We start from the raw sequence: 26,003 nt of genomic DNA, 5'->3' as shown, positions 1-26,003 counted from the left end.
AGGAAATAGACTGAGCCCCTAAGCATTACTCCAAAAAAAATGGTTGGCCAAGTTTACGTCACGCTTGACTTTTAAAGTTCTCCTGATTTTATTAAAATGTGGAAACGATTTCATATTTTCATACTAAATGAAAAAAAAAAACTTTAAAGTAATTATGATATTTTTTCCAAATAGTATTGCATCTTAGCAATTGTATGAATCCGTCCACTGACAGTAATTAAATGGCCTCACAGTCATTTCCAAGTGATGAAAAAATCTTGTAAACATAAAAATTTATGTTGAATTTGGCGCCAAATAACTGCCTTCCAATAGATAGATAGATAGACAGATTTACTAACAGTAAATAACTGTGAACATATCCATTCACATGAACAGATGGCATAAACATATGGCCACTATATAATATTTAATACACTTTCCATTGGGTTGCTTGAAAACCATTTTACTCGATCATCCATTAGTGTTCAAAGCCAATTCAAGAAGGTGTTTTGTTTTTTTTGTTGTTTTTTTGTGAAGGGATAGATTTTGTCATTTTGCAAATTGCAAGCAAATCCTCTTCACTTGCGACTGATTAATACACTGGATAATTCATGAGGGCTTGTTTCATTTTTAATGAGGAGAAGCGTTTGTTGTGGAGAAAGGTGATGCTTTTCATAAAACTGTGTGTGTGTGTGTGTGTGTGTGTGTGTGTGTGTGTGTGTGTGTGTGTGTGTGTGTGTGTGTGTGTGTGTGTGTGTGTGTGTGTGTTATTTTAAACCAAAACCGATAAGTGAAGCAAGAGTGGTGCTAAACGGGTTTCCTCTGTAAATGTTGGAGATTGGTTATGAAGCCACTACCCAGTCATCCCATTTGTTGTAATGCTCACAAAGTGGATTTCCACATTCTCTTGAACTGACCAGATGTTCAACATTTACTTGATCACATATCTCTCCTGCAAACCCAGTAGTCACATAAGACTTATGAGGGTCCAAAGAGATGGTTGTGTTTTGTTTGTATTTTATTTTGTGCAGCGACATATGATAGAGTGTCACAAGGAGCATGTGTCAAAAGCCTGAGCGGGGTCAAGCCACTGGGCCATCTTTTCTTAAGGCCTCTTGTGAGAAGCAGCAGGCGCTTGAGGCTGCACGCTCGGCGAACATCAGCGAGGTCAGAGCCCTCGTCTGGGGCAAGTGTCTGCACACCCGCATGTCAACTTTGTACCTCAGTCGAAACCACTAAGCTTTGAACAGCGCCGCGGAGCCAGAAACACTTTTGACTGCAATGTAGCTTGGCATGAAGCACAGAGGAATAAACAAACAACTAAAGAGGGGAAAGGCAAGTTTGGGGGACTATTTTAGAAGGAATAAGCCCTCTCTCCACAGGTAGAAATAAGAATCTCATACCCAATATAAAATGAGGATTCTACATTCATGGGCAATGCTCAATTATGATGCTTTTGGGTTAAATTAAAGCTATTTCAAAATTTAATTGTGCCACATGTTGTGGACACAATTACAGGTTTAATTTTGTAACTTACAGAATGCTTTTCATATTGTCTTTCTCCATTGAACAAAATGTAAATGCCATTAATGTGATCCAGCCCCACATGGTGCCCCTTTTGGTGTGCCCATCTTGGTCGCCAGGCGTTCATACAGTACAACTATGACTGAGTCAGTAAGATACAAAATAGTAACGTTTGTTGTTTTTCACATTATTAGAATGGATGCCTGTGACCGTTGTTACATTCCGTCTACACATATTGCTACACTTTATGTCTTCAATGTACGGGTCACTTGTAACTGAAAGGACCACAGTACGCGCTTCCCAATTGTATGATCACGACAATTTCACTTTTTTTTCCCTCCAAAACAATCATTGTTTGACTATTTTAATATGAGCTCACCCCCAAAAATGGTAAGCAACAGCTTGCAGGCACCATCCGCGATTCTTTGGTGGGGATTTTATCATGCTGAAAACTTTGGGATAGAATAATATTCAACATTTTTATCTTTGATCACATGACAACTGGAGGTTGTTTTGTGTGTCACCACATAATCTATTACTGCATCCAAATGCAGATAATTCTCAAATTTCTTCAAAGAGCTTCTATATCTCATCATCAGCAACTTTTCAGTCTAAATGTATTTTTCAATATACTTCCATTCCCCAAACACAACTATACTGTTGTGTGTCCTCTTTATGCATCCAAAAGCATGTTTTTTTTGTTTTTCTCCTGGCTTTGATCGCCATATTCTAATTCAGCAAAGTCCATCGACTGAGCTCTGACTATTTCTGTGAGTCTCTGGAGAGAGCAGTTGGCATGTATACAACGATGCTCCTATTTATGCATCCTGCTTGTCAACCTTTTGCACTTTTAGGATCAACTTGTATGCATAAGTGCAATGTTCCTCGCACAAACAAAAAGCATTTTTTGAACTAGACTTGGTCTGCCTTTCTCTTAACCGCAGGTCACATGTGGCCCACATGTGGCCCACACTCTGAGTGGCCCTCTTACTAACTTTTTTATCTATATACATGTATGGATCCATCCATTTTCTGGTCCACTTATCGTCACAAGGGTCACAGGGTATGTTGCAAACTATCCCAGCTGTCTTGGGCAGAAGGCAGGGCAGCACCCTGAACTGGTCACCAGCCAATTCCAGGGCACACGTAGACGAACAACCATCTGCGATCACACTAACACCAAGCGACAATTTAGAGTGTTGATTCCACACGCTATTATCGGAGCTGTTGAGTTGAAACATGAATAACGAATTGACATGAACATATGACACTCCAAATTAATTCATTGTGGGCATGCACAGTGTGTTTCAGTGACCTTTTTAGTTTTAGAGTGTCTGTTTATCTCATGCTATTCACATGTACAGTAGATATGAAACAGTATGGCTCATTTCTGTCCTCAATGTTCTTTTCATTTTGTTGCTAACATGCCCGGAAGCATGTTTGAGAGTCAGATCTGAAACCCAGGACCAAGAATAACCTGATTTAAAGAGCTTCCAGCCCATTATAAAGAGATGCATTCACAGTGCGCGCAAGTAACACATTAATGAAAACACCCAAAATTCCTCATAGCCTTTTAGTATTTTTTATTTTGATTTTTTTTTAACACTTAAGCAAGAAAGGAGATCGTCTGGACAAGACCATTGTCGTGTGTTGCCTTTGCAAATCGTGAGTGAAATGTAAGGGGAACATTTTTGAATTTGTCAACACATCTCAAGCGGAGTCACAAACAGCAGCAAACCTCGATGCATCTACAGCGGTGGCTGCCATGCAATTTAAAAGGTGCACCAAAATTTGGGGTGTATGCATGGTTAGTTAATGAGGTCCATTGAGAGCACACAGGAAAGTGCTAGACTATTTTTTGAAAAAAAAAAAAGAAAAAAAAACAATAATGACAAAATAAGCCTTTCGCAGAATAGTTATTTGTACAATTCATTCATTACGGGTTACCGTAATTCAATGTGAATTTATTCAAATGTAATACTTGTATGTACAGTATTTGTTTTTTTTGTTCCACAAAATATCATATTTTCCAGATATATGAAGCACTTGATCAAAAGGGTTTGGTTACGTTGATGTTTAAATGCTTAAAAGGAAGCAGTTTATTCTGATAAAATAAGCTTGTGTATAAAAAGACAATTACGTGTCACATTGTGTCAAGTCGTTCCAGCCTTTTATCGATCCATACCAGTATCATATCAGTAAAAAAAAAAAAACAACAACACAAAACACTCGTTAGAGACTCCCTCGCACATCCGCTTCAGATTAAAGAGGTCAACGATTCCAATCCGGGCTATTGCCTTTCTGTGTGGAGTGTACATGTTCTCTTCATGCCTGCGTGGGTTTTTTTCAGGTCCTTCGGTTTCCTCCCACATTCCAAAAACCGGGGTGTACTCCAATTAACTGCCCGAAGTTGGATGTGATAGGCAACCCGTGTGAGGACATAAGCGGATTAGAAAATGGATGAATGGATTGATGCATGCATATAAATGTGTGTGTGTGTGTGTGTGTGTGTGTGTGGCGAAGGTAGGGGTGGTGGGGGGGATGAGATCACTTCGTTATATTTTTCCCCGACAATAATATTTTTTTAGACTCAAGATTGTGACAGGTGTCTCTCTTTTTCTATGTAGTGTTCCGGAGCACAATATTTTTTCCCCCACATTTTATTGTATATTCCATGTGCCATGCGAAGCCAAAATGCACATGCAGCTGACGGCTTCTTGTCAGTGGTGACGGCGGCGGAGGGTCTGAGATTGATGGCTTTTTGCCACACTGACAGCTGCGGGTAGGCAGGAAGAATTGTGCGCGCACCTGTGTCACAGCCCCAGCTATACTAGGTGATCATAGGCGAGCGTTGACAGGCAGTTCGTATTGTGTCTCCACGGCAACACAGACGCACCAAACGACGGTTAAGTCGCAGATATCTCGTCGAGACACGAGGTCACAGCTTGCTTTTTTTATTGTCGCTTTAGCTATGTAATGATTGACTACATCTGAGTCAAATAGATACTCTTAAACCAAATGTTTTTTTTCCCCTTATATGTCCAAGGCGTCGCCCATCTCTGCCCCAAAGTCAGCTGGGTTCGGCTCCGGCTCACCTTTAACTCATTCACTCTCAAAGACGTTTACGTCTTTTCAGACTTGGTCTGGAATTGGCTGGTACTGAATGAGTTATGACAGGGGTTCCCAAAGTTTGTGGACCCCTGAGTTAAGAGAACAAACACAATATATATTCTCTCAAAGGCTACCGTCACAATTAATTTTCAGTAATGCAGTGACCGAGCCCTGCCACAATGAAAACCATAATTGAGACCACAGATTTAGATTTTTTTCCCCCAATAATTTCCTATGTACTTGGCATAATCTATACAAAATATCCCACACACTATGATCCTAAAGCAGTAACAGTAATTGAAACTCATTTTACTTTAAAAATAAATGGCTGACGAGATTTGACTTTGCCCATGCAGCAAAGACTCACGTTTACGTCCCTAAATTACTTCAAGGCACTTCTTTGCCGCAAATTACTGTATTACCCTCCGGGGGCCTCGGTGACATCGCATGGCATCTTAGGGCCATTCGAAAAGAGCACAAAAGAGGTCCGGTGTATGATGGTTTTTTTTGGTTTTGTGCTTTGTTTTTGTGTGTTTGTTTGTTTTGGGTTTTTTTAGCATCACAGTAGTGTAGTGAAAGGGCATGCTCATGATGTTCATACTTCATCAGTTGAAGTGTCGCTGTGTAAAGGTGAATTATAAAGGGTGGCCCACTTAAAAGTAGCCCGGATTTTTTTTTAAATTACTCAAAAATGTATAGATGTCAATGGGGGACACTTCCAGCATCTCTTGTAACCTGTAAGTAATAAAAACAGGTTTTGGAAAGACTTGGGTCACTTGTAACATTCACGTAATTAAATACATGTTTTGAAAAAAATTAAAAAAATATTTTAATTTAAAAAAAAATCCGGGCTACTTTTAAGTGGGCCACCCTGTATTATAAGTTGAAAAAAAAAGAAGTTACTGCCAAACCGTAGAGCCCCCAAAATCCAAAGCCACAAAATGTATCTTTTGATGTAGCGTAGGGCGGCCCGGTGGGCCAGTGGTTGGTGCGTCGACCTCACAGTGCAGAGGTACCGGGTTCAATTCCAGCTCCGGCCTCTCTGTGTGGAGTTTGCATGTTCTCTCCGGGCCTGCGTGGGTTTTATCCGGGTACTTTGGTTTCCTCCCACATTCCAAAACCATGCATGGCAGGCTGATTGAACACTCTAAATTGTTCCGAGGTGTGAGCGTGAGCGTGGATGGTTGTTCGTCTCTGTGTGCCCTGCGACTGGCCGGCAACGGGTTCAGGGTGTCTGCCGCCTACTGCCCGATGATGGCTGGGATAGACTCCAGCTCACCCCGCAACCTTTGTGAGGATAAAGCGGATCAGAAAATGGATGGATGGCTGGATTGATGTATGATATATTGTACTTTACTATTACTATTCTAGTTGCAAAATTGCTTTCATGTGTGTGCCCAACCCGCTTACTGAAATGCGCCTCTAAATATCAGTAATTTATGGGTGGATCAAGTGTCTAATCATTTCTCCACCCACACGTGGATCCCACCAATCACTTTCCACCGTCACTTCATTACCTTCAGCAGAACTCATTGTCAAATCAGTTTAGCTTATAGGGACATCGCCGCCTTTCGCAGATCCAAACAACCCGTGTGCACTTTAGTTCAGATGTTATCTCGATCCGTATTCCAGAAGTCTGTCTTCACTATCCAAACGTGCCACTCATTCTGTATGCTGCCCCGGAGATAAGAATCAGACTTAAAAGACGTCTCATGATCTTCGATGTCTCTTTCATCTAAATAACCTGAGTGGCTCGAGTAATTCCCTCCCTGGCCTGTCCATAGCAACAACAGCATCATAAAAGGTCAGGCAAGTTTCATAAAAAACTGTGCTGCGTGTTTTCAACAGGCTTGATCAATGATGTACTGTGACACTTTTTAAGGGAATACTTTTTGCCTGTCATGTTTTCAGGAATTTTCTGAAGAGTGGGTACATTTTATCATCAGGGTGATACAGCTTGCCCCAAAGACAATAAATAAATACATAAATAAAAAGTCCTTTTAGCAACTGTGTAGAGTACAAAAACTAGAATGACACTCAAACGATAAGACAGAATGATGCAAATGTAGAATCGGCACCCAAGTGAAAAGAATCATTGAAACCTTGGACATGCTGTGTGAAAAATTGTCACATTGTCATGAGCCATCCAAACATGAATGAGTCCTTCCTCGGTCATGGCCCCACAACTTCAAGAAATGAAGTCTCTCATTTTTGTGTAATCCCCAAACAAGCAGCAAAACAAACAAGTTATTTGAATACCATATTCTCCAGATTATAAATGATTCCGGATTATAGGTCGCACCAGCCATAAAATGCAAAATAAAGAAGAAAAAAACCCATACATAAATCACACTGGAGTATCAGTCACATTTTGGGGGGAAATTGACTTTATAAAATTCAACACTAAGAACATATGTGGCATCAAGAGAGGCAATTTAAAATAAGAATAAAATAGAGAAAAACATGCTGAATAAGTGTTTGATATGCTAACGTTCCATGACACATAAATAACGATCTGAGAATGTACCTGGTATCTTCACGTAACATATTAACAGTTATTCGGATAACTATAGCACACACAGCATGCTAACAAGTTTACCAAACCATCAGTGTCACTCCAAATCACTAAATCCAGTGAAATCTTCATCCTCGGTGTCAGTTTTAAACAACTCTGCAGGCAGAAAATGCGGCACTTGTTCTTCGATGTCGCTTACGTCACTCATCGTTGATTTGTGCAAAATAGGCATAGACCTCCTTCTTGCGGTTTAACGTGAAATTAACATGTGAAATGAAATAATAATGTGTTAATAATTTCAAACATTAGCCGATCCAGAGTATAAATCGCACCCTCGGACAAACGATGAAAAAAACTACGATTTATAGTCTGGGAAATACGGTACATTCAATTTGTATGAAAGCCACTCCATTTTTTTTTCATCAAAATGAACAGAATGAACAATTACTGAGATGATTTTTTTTTTTTACTTTCAGTTAAAACCGAATAAGCAGTGCTAAAAGCCATCATCCCCAAATCCACAACAAAGAAGAAAAGCTGATAGACAAAAGTACTACTTTTATGACTAAACATGAGAAAAATGATGAGTGACTTTTGCAATCTCAGAATGAGAATCAACTCAATTTCACCTTTTGGCAAATGTGCACTTGTGGATTCGACGCAGCTGGGCGTCCTGACACGGCGACCCCAGAAAGTATGTCAAACGAACATCTGCCAGAGCCGACCCGAATGTGGCTAGTGTGTTACTGGGCAGAACTATCACGAAAGCACAGGGAAATAGGGATGAAAATAGCAGTATGGACACTCGGGCGTGAAAGTAAATAATCGTGCAGGCTGGAGAACGTGTTGGTTGCGACATTGCATCATGTCTGGTCCCACCACTTTACCGCCTTCCACCCTCCCCTACTGTTCCCCACTAGGGACCTGGCAGCATCCATCCAGATGGAGGGTTTATTTTGGTTTTTGTTTGTTTACTTATTAATGCATCCAGCTATTCGGGGCATCGCATGGGCTTTCGTTCCACCATGGAATGCAAATCGCCGCGGCGGCTAATCCACTTTCATCCCTCCCTTGTCGACATCCAACTTCTCTCTGTATTTCTCCCCAGCTTTTTTTTTTTTTTTGCCAGGGGATGGGAGTGGCATGAAGACTTTTATTTCTCTCCTCTTGGCACAAACTGACAAGTCATTCTCTCTCTTCGCCTGGTTCACGCCAAACAACATATTTCACCTTGCACCCACCTCCCACATCTCCCGGACGTTCCCGGTTTTCGGCCTCTGATCGTGGTGCTACGCCTAAGCTCATAGGGAGGACCAGAGTAGATGTGACAATACACGAACGACCCTCATATGGACAATTTAGAGTCATTAACTTAACATGGAAGGAAGCGCACGTACCTGAAAAAAACTCACGTAAGCAAGGAAGAACATAGAAACTCCACCCAGAGAGGTTGAATCCATCCTCTTGCCTGAAGTAGACACTTGTAGCACATGCGCCACTGTGCTCTCCGGATAACAAAAAATCATTATTATAATAATAATTATAATACATTTTTGGACCACACTTTTTGTTCTTTAGAGCCTCAAATAACTCTTTTGTCTAAAAACTCATGAAGCAATTTTCCTTCCTGAGTTTTACTGTATTGCTACTATATGCTTAGAAACTGAAAAGTCAGTCACCGTCCCTTCTGAAACATCAGATCTGTTCAGATTTCCAATCCCCTTGTGTCATAGGAAAAGGAGCTCTAATGATCAGGTGTTGTCATCATCAGAATCAGAATCATCAGAATCAGAATCATCTTCATTGGCCAAGTGTGTAGAATATACTGTACAAGGAATTTGTCTCCAGTATAACAGACTGCATTAGTATCATCATAAACAAGGACATGACAAATAAGTATGGAAGGACATTTTGTAATGTAAGTGAGCTGTTGTGCGCTGGTACCACCCAGTGACAACTGTGAGACAATGTGTAAACTATCAAGCTGAGCTAAAGTGATCGGTGGAACACAAAACTATGACAGTTGTACAGGTGGTGCAGAAAAATCATTGAACCATTTTAAAGTGACCAGTAGCCGTATTTGTAGGATAAGAAGTGTGCAATTGTGCAGATGACCTTGAGCGTCATCTTACTCTTTTTACACTCAGTGATTGACAGTACAGGTTCGGAGATCAGCATCACCTTAGACCTTGCACTTTGGTTTCTTTAAAACAAAAGCACCCACTTAGAACCTGCTAAATTTGTGCCACACTCGCAACTACTCTGGAGAGAAGTCCCCTATTACATCAGCGGCTGGGACAGGGGCCACTGGTCCCCGGTTCAAACATTCAACCAGCACTTTACAGAACAAAGCCAGGCAACTGGAGTCCTGTGCTGCTTTGTAAACAGAGACACATGTGATGATGTTGGGACCTTATATGGGTGACGTAATGATATTGGTTCTCCATCTGAAGCCAAACTGGTATAACCCTCCAGTCGTCCTGACTGAGCTACAATGCTCCTCTACATTATTTTGCCGCTGCTGAACTGAAACCAGGTGTACATGTATGTCAATATATACCATGTCAAAGGTAGTGGAATACTGTAGCCTAACTAAAATGGATGTTGTACTTGAAATTGGCCTCAGCCTCAGAAAGAGTGGATGAACCTGGACTGGAAATGAAGGTGCACATAAAAGACTTGTTTGAAAAAGTTTCTCAAGTCAGTTGGTCAAAGCTTTTTGTAAAGGTTTCACTGCTTTGGCTGCAGGGGAAATGATTTAGAGAGAGAGGTAAAAAAGAAGACACATCAAACAAGTGCATGACTGCTTTCCTTTGGGCACTTGTGTTGCCTGTAATGATGCGTGTGTGCATGTGTGTGTGTGTGTCTGTCACAGCCCAGGAGGCTGTTGAGAAGGACTGGGCTAAGAGGGAGACAATAAAAGAACTGGACAGCAATGCGGTAGTGGGAGGGGGAAGGCCGAGTTTAGCAGTTTCGCATTTGGGCAACCAAGCTTGAATGTTGGTGCTTTAAAGTGAGCGAGAGACGAGATTAAAAGAACGCATCATGACAGCCTCTCCACCTTGCCATAAGGAAGCACCCCTCCTTCTCCCAGAGAGTCCTTTGTTTCACGGCTAATGGTCCAGGTTAATTGCACAGGTGACTTTCTGTGGGCGAGCAGATGGCCACAAATGTGCTTAAAAACATGACACAGAAACTAACCCCCCCAAAAACTGAAGAAAAGCACAAGCCGGGTTTTCCTCTGCCCTCTTCTACTCCTATTTATTTCATCCTTCCCCTCCCTGCTCCAGGAGGTTGACTGAGGTGAAGTTAAACTCTCAGCCAGTGGTTTCAATTCATCAAGCACGCGGCCCGTAACCCCTCATTAGATCTCATTACAGAGCAAATTAAATGCGGTATGAGGCTATTTAGATGATAGTGGATCGTCGACATGTCTCCTATGCACAATGGTCCTCATGTCTGACACTCCAAATTCATTAGTCAGCGGAATGCAGTGAGTGCTTCTTTGTTCTGATGACTTAAGAATGATAGAAGAAGAATGCAGTCTGTGACAATAAAGAAACAAGGCTTCGCAGAGTCTGTGCATGGTTTTCTGTCTTTTGTGCAGCACAGAGCTTTTCCAGAGTTTGAGACACTCTGTCAAAGTGAATCGGGTATTTTAGTTTGATTCTTTGCTTCATGTTTGTGTCACCTGCAATTGAGGGACAATCGCAAAAGCCTCTAATGACGCATTGAGTTGCCCTATTTTGTGATTGTTAACTATTAGACTTCCACACTTTGTTAATGCAGACCGAAAGGAAGGAGCCTTTCAAATGCAGTGTACATCTGTTGATGTTAGTACCTATTTTGTCATTTCTGGCCATATTTTACTGAACAGCCTGGACAGAGAATCGTGTACATCTTTTGCAACAGGTTCCCAACAAGACATTCCATATACATTTGGTACATTATGGTCAGACGTGAATATCCATGTTTATGCTGCATTTATCCTCAAATGGATGCACAGCACCACTGCTCTCTGTGTTTTCATACACACAGCCTGATATCATGATGTGCTGTAAACGAACACCTACCTAACAGGAGCTTTAAAAAAATTCTGGTAATTAGTCACCTCGCTCTTCCCCAAAGAATTATTATTCTGATAGACCTATCAGAAATAGAACTCTCCGTCGAAACAACTTGTCACCCCCCGCCTCTCCCTCAAAGAACAGCATGCAGGAGGTGACAAGCAGCAAATTGAAATTATGAACAGGCTTTATTGATGCTGCTGCATAATTACAGGAAAGTCACACTTTTAGTGTTGACTCTAAGGGGACATGATCAAATACTTTGAATGAAAGTCAGTGTTATTGTTTTTTTTTTTCCCCTTTACATTTTGGCAGTTGGCAAAGTTAGAAGATTCATCATGTTACGCCTACATGCTCGAATTAGATCCTTCCAAGAGCAACCAGAACAATTATTGCCATAAACTAACAAGTAACAAAAAATGTGCAGAATACAGTGGAACTACAAGGACTCGGTCTACGCAGGGTTCAGTTAATACATTTCCAATGGTGTCAATCAAAATAATGGTTTAATTATTTATTTCCTCACTTGTGTGTGGTTTTTTTTTTAATAAATTCAACAGAATTGACTTTCGGCCTATTTTAAACATGTGTCTAGTATGTACAGTGTAATTGTAATTGCTTGGAAAAATACTGAAAATAAATTAAAATGGGGGGGGTTGTTTGATTTTTTTTGATTGAGTAAACATTTTTGAATTAGGATTGTCATGAGTGGTATAATTTGTCTCCTCTAAGTGAACTTGACATTTGTATTCATTCAGTGTTCTCACAACTTCCTTTACCTTGGTGCATATGCTGCTGTTCTTCTGTTTTGAAGTGGACTAAAACTTGCTTGTTTGTGCAAATGTGTCATTGATACAGTCAGTGCTTAGTCTTGTTTTCAAGCTAAGAAGAGGCTTGGTGTTGCCGCTCCCGCAGCATATGTATTGGAAATAATTAAATGTCAAAGAAGCTCTGGCTGTCGACGATCAAAGAAGGTGTTTTACGACCTTGTTTCTTTGCTAGCTACGCCAGTTGCTCCTCATTAAACACTCAGCCACCACCAGGGTTTCTTTGAATATGAAACGTGTGACAAACCAATTCCTTTCAGAAGGGGACAGTCTTCATTGCATCCACTGCATTTATTAAATAAAAAAAAAAATTGATATATTAGTCAAGCGGCACGGTGGTCGACTGGTTAGCATGCCGGCCTCCCGGTGCATGGTTCAATTCCGGCTCCGGCCTTCCTGTGGGGAAGGTGTCATGTTCTTCTGTTAGAATAGAAAAAGACAATGTTGTCATCTCAAGTTTCATCTTGCTACATACTTGATTGACCTCGAAATGCTTGTGTTCAGAGCATCTTGCACACAATGGAAGCATAGAGAGATTAAGGGACCCGAGCAGATGGTACCTCAGAGAGAAAGATTTAACCTTGACCGGAAGGGAGTACTTGAACACTCCATCATGAGAAAGGGTCACGAGCCAGATTACAGACACCGCTCGTTAAAATGGACACGTGTCTGTTATTTTTTGTTGCTGCTGGTACCAAGAGAATGCTTTGTCTGAGGGGCGACACAATGGGGCCGTCCAGAGGGGTGTCATGCTAATGAAGATGGGAGTGTTTTTTCTGATATATTCTTTGTAATTTACATTTACAGTCAATAAAAGGGCCGGCAGAGGTTGCAGGGTTTGGGTGACAGTGCGAAGCGCACACTGAGTGGCTTCATAAGATAAGATAAGATAAGATAAGATAAGATAAGATAAGATGAGAAAATATTTATAGTCTCGCAATGGAGAAATTCACGATTCACAGCAGCAAAGTTATGAAAGGAAGAAGTAGAACAACAAAATATAGTAGCTGCTCGAAAGGCAGCCACTCACGCGGCGCCATTTTGAAGTCAAAATAACACAACACATACGACACAGACAGTCGTGCAATCTTCACCACTTGCATGCACTTTGTTGTCTTAAGCAGTTATAGATGAAAGAGGAGAGGATCAAAGTGTCCTTTCACCATTGGATCAGAGACGTCATGCTGAAAATGTGCACACGTCTGCTACAAGCTAAGTTTTGAAAGCAAACACGAAGCTGTAGCGTCCATTGGCGAAAAAGAGATTGGCTCACATCTCCTGTCCCATGTAAATCCACTTCAATTCCAAGCCGCGACTCCCAGTTCCACATCCACGCTAACGCTCCTTTCTTCTCATCGTCGGCTCCTCAAGACTTACATCCATCCAGCCGCAGACCGTTCAGCAGCACTGATCTCTCCGCTGAACAAAGCGGGGCTGTGAAAAATGCTGCCCATAACAGGCGCAAGACACAAGCGTCCCGGGACTGTCCAGCAATGACAGTCAAATGGCGCCGGCATTCCTCCCAGGCAAAAACAGTGCTGGTATACCCATGGTGCAGAGAAGGCACAACCACCAATCACAGAGTTTCCTCCTTGATGAATGTCATAGCCAAAAAATGCTGAAAAAAGTCCACACCAGGTCCACATGACGTAAAGACAATCACAAAGTGACAAAACAAAACAAAATACAACAAAAAAAAAAGCAAGGCTCATGAGAGCACTTGCTGACGGCTGCCTACTCGGGCGCCATCTTAACTTCATGGAGAACTGCACCTCCTGCCGGCAGTGAAAGTCGATCTGTTCCTGCGTCGAGCCTTTGTCAACTGTCCGAGTGAAAATCTCTGACACCTCCCCGGTTTCCTCCTACATTCCATAAACATGCATGACAGGATAATGGAACGCTTTACATTCTCCCTGGGAGTGATTGTGAGCGCCAATGGTTGTTCGTCTACGTGTGCTCGGTGATTGGCTGGCAACCGGTTCAGGGTGTCCGCCGCCTACTGCCCAAAGACAATTGGTATAGGCTCAAGATGTAGACATTTTGTGCAAATATTGTGATCCAAAACATTATAATTTGTCCGAGGTTGACTGTCTTGAACCTCTCATTCTTCTCTAAAAGATTTAACTCTCAATTCTACTCAAAAAAAGTACCTCCTAGTCCAAGAGCAAAAATGCAGCAACTTTAATAGGCTCATTACTGCGCATTAAGGATGTCTTTTGAGGTGACCGCAAGGTGTTCCATCACTCCAAGGCTTTGTCAATGTCTTAGGTCTCAGCCCATCGCAACCCATTACGAAGACAATTTCCTGTAAGTAGGGGAAAGGTCTGTTCTCTCTTTGACGTAAAAGGCTAGTCCTTCTTTAATTCCTTTTGCAGGCAAACCATCAACATGGACAATGAGTAGTGGATAAAGATCTATCTGTTCAAAGACAACAATAGATTACTGAACAGCGATCTGATTGATTTGAAGAAAGCAATAATGACAAATTAGTTGGCACTGTGATAGTCTGTAGAGACTTGGTCTTTGGAGGCAGAGGGCACCGATTTGAGTCGCACTGCACAACAAAATGTAAAAATGACAACTAGCCGTTGGAAAGAGGCTCGTCGGCTTTCTGGATCGTGCTTATCTGTCTTATGTGTCCAGCTCAAGTGGTGTAGTGGAGTTTGCATACCTCCATGAATCTCTCCTTGCCAGCATGCATGCAACACAAAGTATACCGTGCATCAGGGTGTCGGTTGAATTCCCCATTGCCAGAATATGAGGAGTATAGTCCATTAAAAGAAAAGAAAAAACAAACAAACAAACACAAACCGAGCATGGTCCCAGTGCAACAAGACTTTTAATGGGTTCTTTTTTTTTTTGTGTGGGGGGGGTGCATTCCTTCCTTTTGTACTCTATGTTTTGTGGATGCAAGTTGAAACAATATCATCCAAATAAAGTTTGCATTTATTTGCGTTTCACATGCAAATCACAGTGTTGTCAAACTGGTCCCAGTTTACGTGCAAAAACAAAACAAAACAAAACAAAACACTGTGATACACAACCCAAGCCTGTGACAGTCTTCCTGGGCGAAACCAATGTTTATTTATTTATTTAAATGTGACATGTAACTGAGACTCATAGTAATGTAACAGTAACTTGTCCATTTCCAATTTAGCATGTTGAAGCTCCAGAAACACACTTGTCTTACACATGAAGTGCCAACATGACATGTTTTATCCAGTTCATAGTTTTGATGTCATCCTGCCAAGTCACTAATCAACAGCGATGAAAAGACAACCTCTTATTATTGTTTGGCTAAGTACCTTAGAAAGTTTGGGTTATGTCTGTTGAGTTTACATAGTTTAGTTTGACTCTGTGTGGAGTTTTTTATTAAGTTCATCATGTGAAGGTCCAATTTTCTGCTGCCTGCTTGCTTTTAATCAGCAGTCCAACAGGACCACGTTAATTGAGCACCGTTAGGTGACATGAGGGTCTGTTTCCCGTTTTAGTCATGTAGTTTGTGCGTGTCTGCAGTGCTCCTCCTGAAGCCCAGCCTACCAGGGCTCTGAAGTCCCGGCCATTACGAATGATGAATTGTGCTACAGTTAGGCCAGAAGTAGGACAAATTGATCAAAGTGTCAGGTGCCCCTGTGTGGTGTTGTGGTTTGGTCAACAACAAAAAAAGCACCAAAGAAGGAGCTGTCAAAAAGTTTCCTGTGCCAGGTGGTTATAGGTAAATGTTTACCTGCCACTGCCGGATGTGCGAATTGCTATCGCTAGCCTACATTTATGAGTATGAGCTGCAAAAGATTCTGTTGTTTGTTCTCCATATTGTTGTATAGTTGTTGTACACGCTTGCTCAGTTTGAACCAGCCGTGCTGCAATTTGAGAAAAGCACTGACTCGCCTGATAAACTTGGTGTAATTAAACTGGATTTAATCGGGATTGCCGTTAAGTACAGTGCACCGATAAACAGATACATCGGTTTCAAAGCATCCCTTGGGAAAAAGGCTTTGAGGTAGACGGAGAGAGCAAAATTAGTGCAACGAAGATTTGCAATTTAAAGAATTGCTAAAGACATGCTGTGCTTCTATTTTAGTTTTTGTCTCTCCTGCTTTGCATGAATGGTTGCAAGGCGGACAGGTCCTCCCAAGACTTTCTCTCCTAATGTAAACATATATGACATTTGCCTGAATTAAGAGTGGCTCTCAGTCTGTTTGCATTTTTTTACAATTTGTCAGACTACCGTGTCTCCCTTAAGCTGCAAAGAATTGATCGTGAAGCACCGAGCTACTTATTTTGGAAGGTGCACAAAACAAGACATAACTATTGAGCAGGAGCACTCATGTATGCTAAGGAATTAAAGTCCCCGGCACCACTATATGTCACCCTAATGATCCTATCTTAAAATAATGCCTGTTCCGGACCGGAATGATGAAAAGGTTGGCCCTGTGACTCATTAGTATCGGGGCATAAAGATAGATGACCTAGATATAGAACCAATGCAGTTTTTTTTTTTTTTTTAACTCTGTTGAGCGCCGTACTGCAAGTGGCCTAGTGCTCCAAGCCTGGCCAACCTGTCCTTTTAGCGCTCTCAAATTTCTACTCAAATCCACGCCGTGGATTTGGCTGTACTGTGGGGTGATACTTTTTGAAGGCTGGTTTTGGTGTCATTAACCTAACAGTGACAGAGGGGCAGTGCATTGAGCGGTGCCCTACTAAGTCTTTGTAAAGAGCACTTAGCTCCCCTGTGTTAGCCACGAAAAAGGAATATCTGTCAGTGACAATCTGTGGATGCTTCCGTCTCAAAGCTCCCCTGTCTGTATTAGTCGTGAAGCTTTAAATGTACTTCATCCTCCCGGTAGTTTATTGAGAAAGGACCGGCATCTCTCAGAGACACTTTTATTGTCAGGAACAGTTGCGACTCATTCTTTTCCTTAGTTTATAATTAATGAATTAGCTGAATCAGCTTCTTAAGACTGGTTATGACACGACTCTCTTCTCATTCATTCCCGCAGCTTCACTGTGCTTTAAACTGTGTGGACACTGAGTGTCTACAGCGCGGACGCTGGGCGTCTAGAGAGTAGTCCCAATGCATTGAAACGAGATGAGTCATTGGATAAATGCTGGTTTTGTGCCGCCCACCGGACGCTCAGCGTCTCTGGGAGTCTATGGACAGTGGGTGTGTATCGGCTGGCCCGGGACGCTGAGCTTTTCTGCATGATGATTGGATGCTCTGTCTGTGGCTGAATCTCTTTTTGATTGACAGCGAAATGAACCAATCACCGATCTTTTGGTGTAGGCGTCCATGGGAGCATCTTTCAATTCTCATTCTGTTCTAAGTTGAACTGGAGGCTTCTTCTAATCATCTTAGCTATACTCTCTTTGTTGAAAACGACTAGCGACAAATTAATCTTTTATTTCTGGTGGGTTTTATTGTAGTTGCTGTAGTTGTAGGACACTAGTTAAGTCCCTGGAAAAGACATCTTGTTGGTATGACAGGGTCACAGATAGTTTTCCTGAAAAGGAATGGAGTGTAGAATTCACATACAAATAAATGGACACATTTTATGATGTCGGCCAAAATTGAGCTTCCCCTCCTTGACAGATCAGCATCCGCCACTGGTACACACTCATCCTAAATACACAGTAGTATTTACACTCTTGCTTATTGTGTGTTCTCCAACAGAGGGAGATGAAACTGGAGTGATGGACAGCCTGATGGAAGCTCTGCAGTCGGGAGAAGCCTTCCGTGATCGGCGAAAACGAACGCCGCGCAACGGTAAGACAGACCAAAACTTTGGCTTTGGATTTGTAGCAACGGGAAGTTTGCTTGTTCGCACACTTTAAAATTCATCACGTAGCAAGAAAATGGCAGATAACAGAGGCTAATTTGAAAATGATCCGATTCTGAATCTGCCGATTGCTTGTACCCCCTTGGTGTTGTGAATACAGGTATTGATTCATGTATAAAGACACATCTTCAAGCAAACGTGTCGTAGAAACAAGTACACATGAGGGCTAGTGGATTTCATTAGCAATGTCTTGTCCCTTTGCAGATAATAAAACACTCATGACTGTGTTGCCAGGGTGCCTGTAGTGTTTGACAGAAGATGACTTTGTGCAGCGTGGTAACAAAATAATCCCTTCTGCCAAGATGGCCTCTTACTTTTTTAAGGGGTTTTCATCATTTGTGTTGAACTTTCTACTTATATTGACCCTCATTAATTGTGTTTGCTTTATGTTTGATGTAAATGGTGAAATTTCAGTTCCACACCTTGCAACTGGCCAGGGGAAAAAAAATCTATGATGACGCTTCAAAGATTGTTTATCTATCACCATGATATTGGCCATGGTCATTGGCCGGTGCTGATGATGACATATAGAAAACGTGTGACCATTCTGAATTATATGAACATAACCTTCCTTCAATTTGATTTTAAAGGTTTCCAATCACATGTCTATACTCACTTGATTCTTTGGACCATTCTTTTTCATAATTCGTCAATCCCTGGGTTAATATTCCTCAAGTTATTGATGTTTTGTTTATCATGCGACAGCTTTTTAGTGCAAGTGAATGTATGCATTCCCTCATTTCAATACTATGACAGTATAAAGTAAAACCAACTGTATGTTCACACATAGTGGCCTTTCAGTGTTTTTATGTACCGGTATCAAGTCATTTTTTTAGAGGGAGATCCGTATTTGTAAAATGCATTTTTAATAGAAAAATCTACTTTAATCCCTAATTGTGCTACGGTCACTGTTGAAATGGTTTGTAGTTTGCAAATAACAGTGTTGTTTTTTTTTGTTTGTTTGTTTTTTTATTTTTCATGAACCTCCAAACTTTGCAGATGTCACATCTGGATGTATTAGCCATATCTAAGAATTAACTACAGTGGTACCACCTGGGGTCAAAAAGCATGTCTATCTTGGTGGTGAATAGCCTTTCGTACTGTGGAAGCCACTATTTGAGGAAATACATTATGTTTTACTCTTACTTACACCGCTTAAATTCCATCTTTCTTTCTCTGGGTTTTGAATCAGTGTCATGACATTTGATCACTTCCGCAATTTGTTGTAGGGAGTTTCTTTCATGCTAAAACAAATCTCTAATGCCGTTTTCTCTTTTCTTACACATCCATCCCACCTTTCCTTCTTTCAATCTGATCTCTTTTCTTCCCCTCCTCTGCATCTACAACATGTTTCCAGGTGATCAAAGTCCTTCCAGTCCGGGCTCTCGGTGGCCGACTGCTAACTATGCTTACAGAACCCTAGGTGTGTGTTTTTAAGTCCCTTTTTATATGTATATATATAACCTGCTTTAATCCTGGCTGCATAACTCCAACCTTCCTTTTTGCCGAGCTGCTCTCCAACACCCAGAGGCCTCTGCTGAGCTGTTTTGTGTTACTTTGCAAAGGCTAATGTTAAAATGCTGGATTTTTGTGTTTGCCAAAGAATGACACCGAAAAGCCTCCATCACAGCATTTTTTTTCTGCTTTTTGTAGAGCAGCTCAAGTCATCGCGTCATGCTCCTAACAGCCCCAGCATCGTCACTTGTGGTGTTTTGATTTTTTTATGCCAAACTTTGAAAAACCTAATTCACAAATTAACTTTCCTTAATACCTGTGTTGGAACGGCACTTTTCTGTGTTATGTATGTAAACTTCAGCGAATGTTTGTCCCTATCGCGTATTAATGACTTTCATTTTCACTTTTATTCAGTAAACAACTTAGCCAAGTGCTGCACCTTTTTCTTTGTATCTTGAAAGGTGTCTGAAAAAGTGCATATTTGTATGAACACCTGTGCATCTAAAATTTAATGAGGTCTAAATTACATTCAGCGGCTCTGAACAAACACTTTTATAATTATTCATTCATTCATTCATTCATCTTCCGAGGCGCTTGATCCTCACTAGGGTCGCGGGGGGTGCTGGAGCCTATCCCAGCTGTCTTCGGGCAGCAGGCGGGGGACACCCCGAATTGGTTGCCAGCCAATCACAGGGCACACAGAGACGAACAACCATCCACGCTCACACTCACACCTAGGGACAATTTAGAGTGTTCAATCAGCCTGCCATGCATGTTTTTGGAGTGTGGGAGGAAACCGAAGCACCCGGAGAAAACCCACGCAGGCCCGGGGAGAGTCAAATTTATTTTTTCATGACTTGAGGGGCCTTGGGAAGTGAACGATATTGAACCTTTGCTGTGAACATACTTTATATTGCCAACTGTTGGGAGTTTGCTTCTGTGCAGAAGGCCCCAACCATGCGTTACAAGATAGAACGAAGATGTAAGTTTGTTCAATCAAACTCCACAGAACCTTGAACAGGCAATCATAACATTCATAAGAAGCCCTTATCGCCTGGGTATTCAAAACCTTCACAGGGCTGAGGCCCTTTCTCATTTACTTTATTGTATGAGTGGAATCTCATGGGACACAGAGGGTCCACTTTGATGTTTTGACTTGAATGAACGGAATCCCTAGGGCAGGCCGGCTTTCTAGTTTCTGTTTGCAAATGGCGTCGACCTCTTAGCGCCAATGGAGCGTGACAATTGGTGGTTAGAAAACAATTGTAAATTGGGTGTGATGAGCCTACATGTGGAGTGTCTTTTTGGGCTGTGAACTGTTTGCTTTTCGGTGCCGTTGTGATACTTTTCGAGTCAGTAGGATCACCCAAGATCACAGCGGCAGCATGGATCAGTGGAAGAAGGGTCGTCTCCCAGCCTGAAGGTTGCGTGTTCGGTCCTCAACGCTTGTGAACATTTTGAAGCGTCATTGAGCAGATACACAGTTGCCCCTGATGCTATGTCATCCAAAGGTAAATGAGGAATGAAGTGTGAAAGCGCTTTGAGTACCGGCAGCTAAATTAGAAAAGTGCTATACAAGTGAAAGCCCATTAAGTTCTGCTCCTGAGCTCAATTAGTTTAAATTTGCTTGGTGTTAGCAGTTAGGATGAAAATTAAGGTTAATATTTACTGAATTAGGCATAGAAACAAACACAAATATTCAAGAAGTTGCATCCTGAGATGGGTTCACGTCAGCATATGGTTGGGCATTGCAGCGTTTGAGGCAATATGTTTCACTCTGAATGGGGAAATTCAGTAGTATACTACTGAAGGAAGCAAAGCGGTTGATTCAGTCAGTGTACCAAATGTATCCCCTCCTACTTGTCACAACTATTGTCATCTGATGCTTTTAAAGCTTGATTAACTTAGTGTCCTCTTCAGCAGCCCCCTCAAACCGAGAGTCTCTCTAACTTGCGTCAACGTAAGTTGATTTCAAACCAGCGAGTGTCTCCCTGTCGTCTTTCGGGCTGAACTCTCCTCCAGCAGACTACCTCCGGTGTCAGGCTCAGTGCAATTCTTGGTGTTGCCAGTCACAATTAGGCCCAATTCTACAAGCATTTCCCATTTCCTTGTCTCCACTTTGTATGAGATGGAAAAGCTAACCCCGAAGGCTCCGTGCATGTGTTACACAATTACACCAGACAGTCCTAATTCAGCTCCGAAAAATGGGAGGACTGATGGAGTCTTGGGGAATTTCTGCAAGATAATACATTAAATACAGAGCGATATTGAATCGAGATGGCCTAAGACGAATGAGCATATGTGTATATTTGAAAAAGAAAATCAAGCTAGAGTTAGGCTGCTCATTTTCTATTTCCTTGGTTCTCTCCGTGCGAAGACAGTTACCCAGGTATCTAGCAGAAGATTGGCAGATTTAAAACACAAGCCCCTCATACATCCTGCTCCATCGATTTTCGGTCAGGGATGAAAGCCACAGACTCAGTGGGTCGTTCATAGCGAGGGGCATCCCAAAAGACACATCTATCGGTTTTCAAAGAGAGGCCTGACAATCTTATATATTTACTGTCTTTTCAACATCATTACATTCCCAAACCAGGGCTTCAGTCTACATTGCTTTCTGGTGCTGTTATCCCGCTTCACCTTCATGGGTCATTCTATCAAAAGTTCCATTGTCACTTCTGCATAGTAAGCCTCTCAATGACTTATTTGATATTGAAGAGTAGGCGGTTATAATTCAAACTCTCCTTAAAAATATACATGTAGCCATACCATGCTTACTCAAATCATGGAGCTTCAGCCCACCTCTCTAATCTTTTGAAACCCCTCCGTTTAATTCAAAGGGTCATATCAGAGAGCCCCCCCCCCCTTCACACACACACACACACACACGCCCCTCTGTATGTTTAATGAAGATGAAATTACCTCATTTATTTCATGAAATTTTAAAGAAGTAAAGTGGATGAATCTGCAAAGAGGCAAAACGAAGAGGCCCAAGGGAGGCATCTGATGGAAAAGCTGCTGGCGATGCTAAACACCCCATTGTTGTGCTTTATCCCCCAACGTCATTTTTGCCAGAAATAATATTTCACTGCATATTATTGTCGTGTTTGTTTTCCAAATGACCCTCATATTGCAAGGCATTTTGCCGCGGTCTGACTTTTTTAAAATCCTCATTCCCTAAAATACATGAAAGTAACTTATACTTTTGGGGTTCGTTTGGACGCAGCGTGTTCCTCTCTACTCTTTTGCAACTTTTCTGGCCGTTCCACTCAAAACAGTGCTTCCCACTCACATTCTCAAACACATATGACCGTTTCCGTTTGATATTTCAAAGTTGAGAGCTAAGGCCTCCTCCGGGCGTGCACTCCTGATGTTAATAGATGCTATTCATCGAAGCGGCCCTGGAGGCAATCCAGCAGGAAGTGGAGCTAACGTGATTTCAGACGAAGAGGCCCGCAGGATTCGTGCCTCATACTTTTGCTTGGATGGCTTTAGCAGATTTGAGATATTAAAATGCAAGATGAGAGTGAAGTGGTGCTGTTTGAAATCTATCACCTGTTTCCCATAGATAAGGAAAGGTAAGGCAGATATGCACACTTCTGTGCCACTACTTTCTAGAGGTGATGCCCTCGGGCGTAGAAAAGCATGTACACCATGCTTTTGACCCCCAAAAGACACTTACCTACACCTCCATTCATCCATCCATCCATCCATCCATCCATCATCTACCGCTTATCCGGGACCGGGGCGCGGTGGCAACAGCTTTAGCAGGGAAGCCCAGACTTCCCTCTCCCTAGCTACTTCTTCCAGCTCTCCCCGGGGGATCCCGAGGCATTCCCAGGCCAGCTGGGTGACAGTCTCTCCAGCGTGCCCTGGGTCTTCCTCTGGGTCTCTTTCCGGTGGGACATGCCCGGAACACCTCACCAGAGAGGCGTTCAGGAGGCATCCGAATCAGATGCCCAAGCCACCTCATCTGGCTCCTCTCGATGTGGAGGAGAAGGGGCTCGACTTTGAGCCCCTAGCGGATGACCGAGCTTCTCACCTTATCTCTAAGGGAGAGCCCAGACACCCTGCGGAGAAAAGTCATTTCGGCCGCTTGTAACCGGGATCTCGTTCTTTCGGTCACGACCCATATCTCGTGACCAAAGATGAGGGTTGGAACGTAGATCGACCGGTAAATTGAGGGCTTCACCCTTTGGCTCAGCTCCTACTTCACTACGACAGACCGATACAACGTCCGCATCACAGCAGACGCTGCACCGATCCGCCTGTTGATCTCCCGCTCCCTCCTGCCCCCACTCGTGAACAAGACCCCAAGATACTTGAACTCCTCCACTTGGGGCAAGATCTTATCCCCGACCCGGAGGGGGCACTCCACCCTTTTCCGACTGAGGACCATGGTTTCAGATTTGGAGGTGCTGATGTTCATCCCAACCGCTTCACACTCGGCTGCGAAACGCTCCAGTGAGAGTTGGAGAGCACTGTTTGAAGGAGCCAACAGCACCACATCATCTGCAAAAAGCAGGGATGCAATACTGAGGCCCCCAAAACGGACCCCCTCAACGCTTTGGCTGCACCTAGAAATTCTGTCCATAAAGGTTATGAACAGAATCGGCGAAAAAGGGCAGCCTTGGCGGAGTCCTATCCCCACTGGAAACAATTCCGACTTACTGCCGGCAATGCGAAACAAACTCTGACATCGGTGGTATAGTGACCGAACAGCCCGTATCAGGGGGTTCGGTACTCCATACCCACGAAGCACCCCCCACAGAACTCCCCGAGGGACACGGTCAAACGCCTTCTCCAAGTCCACAAAACAGATGTAAACTGGTTGGGTGAATTGCCACATACCCTCGAGCACCCTGCTAAGGGTCTACAGCTGGTCCACTGTTCTAAGAAAACCACACTGCTCCTCCTCAATCTGAGGCTTGACTTCCTGACGGACGCTCCTCTCCAGCCCCCCTGAATAGACCTTACCAGGGAGGCTGAGGAGTGTGATCCCTCTGTAGTTGGAACACCCACTCCGGTCCCCCTTTTTAAAAAGAGGGACTACCACCCCGGTCTGCCAATCCAGAGGCACTCTCGCTGCTTACCTACACCTGATCTTGTAAATTATTTTGCTTCTTTATCTTAATAGTTCGAACAATGTGTTATCCATCGATCCCTCCATTTTCAAGACCGCTTATCGTGAACATGGTTGCGGGGAGTTGCTGGAGCCTATCCCAGCTGACTTTGAGTGGAAGGCAGACGACACCCTGAACTGGTCGGCAGTCAGTCGCAGGGCACATACATAGACAAACCATTTGCACTCACATCCACACCGTAACAGAGTGGGAACCGATCCCACGCTGCCCGCTCAGAAATAAGGCGAGTGTACCACTGCACCACCAGTGACTCATGCAGTATTATTCAACATCCAATTGTAGACTATAGCATATTTGTTGTTGATTGCTGGGCATAAGTAATAAATGACTTCTAGCGAGCAAATCTTGCATTAATAATGGATCGATGCAGATGAATTATAGTCATAATTGTGATAAAAATAAAAATACCATCATCATTACCACATCAGCGACTGCAAATATGTAATAACGACCCATCCATCCATCAATTATCTCAGCCACGTATCCCCACAATGATTGCGGGTGTGCTAGAGCCTATCCCAGCCGGCTTTGAGCGGTTGGCGAGGTACACCTTGAACTACTCGCCAGCCAAGAATGGAGCACATAAACAACCATTCTCTACCACGCGTTTTTTTTGTTTTGTTTTTTACAATACTAGATAATAGAACATGAAAACTCCACACAGGAAAGCCAGCGCCCAAAATTGAACCCGCATATTCTGTCATCATTTGTAATAATTGACATGGATGTATGACTGCATAAAAATTAATTCATACATCTTCCGATCCGTTTATCCTCACAAGTGTCGCGGAGAGTGCTGGAGCCTATCCCAGCTGTCTTCGGGCAGTAGGCGGGGGAAACCCTGAACTGGTTGCCAGCCAATCGCAGGGCACACAGAGACGAACAACCATTCACGCTCACATTCACAACTAGGGACAATTTAGAGCGTCCAATCAGCCTGCCATGCATGTTTTTGAAATGTGGGAGGAAACCGTATGACCTGGAGAAAGCCCACGCAGGACCGGGGAGAACATGCAAACTTCACACAGGGAGGCCGGAACTGGAATCGAACCTGGTACCTCTGCACTGTGAGGTCAACGCGCTAACCACTGGACGGCTGGGCCACCCGACTACATAAACAGTGATTGAAAATTCAACCAATGGCATTCCAGTCAGGCTCTGCACGAAACCAGGACAAGGACTACAATTAGAAGCAGGAATGCAGACTAGAGTCATGAAATTCCACCTGGGCACTTATTTATTTATTTATTTATTAAGATTCGTACCCCAAAGCGTGGGCATTTCCTGGGAGAAGATGATTACATATGCTCAATGTTACCTTCATACTGCATATACACCTAATGGGCACAGAATGTAAACATTTTGGTCATTTTTCATGCAGAAGTTAAGAAACATGATGGAAAATGCTCAAGCAAAGTAACAAAGTAAAAAAAAATATTCTTAACTGATTATTCTCATTTCTGCCAAGCAGTGGCTCTTGGCTCTTCCTAAACCTGTACGCCAGCCCGAAATAGTACACCAAACAATCTCCTTGGCAGAGCTGA

The 26,003-nt window shown here is 42.7% G+C and overlaps 1 protein-coding gene and 1 long non-coding RNA gene across 8 annotated transcripts in view; one reads left to right on the top strand and one right to left on the bottom strand.

The window, feature by feature from the left end:
- Positions 1-26,003, top strand: part of diaph2 (diaphanous-related formin 2) — a 471,059-nt gene that overhangs the window by 374,548 nt on the left and 70,508 nt on the right. For 6 of the 7 annotated variants that reach the window (XM_052073363.1, XM_052073392.1, XM_052073354.1 and 3 more), the window contains 2 exons: positions 17,695-17,787; positions 19,218-19,283. In XM_052073363.1, coding sequence (XP_051929323.1) covers positions 17,695-17,787; positions 19,218-19,283 — 159 coding nt within the window. The remainder of the gene's footprint in view (positions 1-17,694; positions 17,788-19,217; positions 19,284-26,003) is intronic. The other variant, XM_052073383.1, reaches the window with a different exon arrangement.
- LOC127608270 (uncharacterized) overlaps positions 1-26,003 on the bottom strand; it is a 147,591-nt gene that overhangs the window by 118,782 nt on the left and 2,806 nt on the right. The window contains exon 2 of the long non-coding RNA XR_007964228.1: positions 23,893-24,008. This is a non-coding gene — a long non-coding RNA (uncharacterized LOC127608270). The remainder of the gene's footprint in view (positions 1-23,892; positions 24,009-26,003) is intronic.

The sequence above is a fragment of the Hippocampus zosterae genome, chromosome 1 (genome assembly GCF_025434085.1).
Source record: "Hippocampus zosterae strain Florida chromosome 1, ASM2543408v3, whole genome shotgun sequence".
NCBI lineage: Eukaryota > Metazoa > Chordata > Actinopteri > Syngnathiformes > Syngnathidae > Hippocampus > Hippocampus zosterae.
Note: the sequence above shows the minus strand (reverse complement) of the source record. Positions and strands in the feature narration are given on the sequence as shown.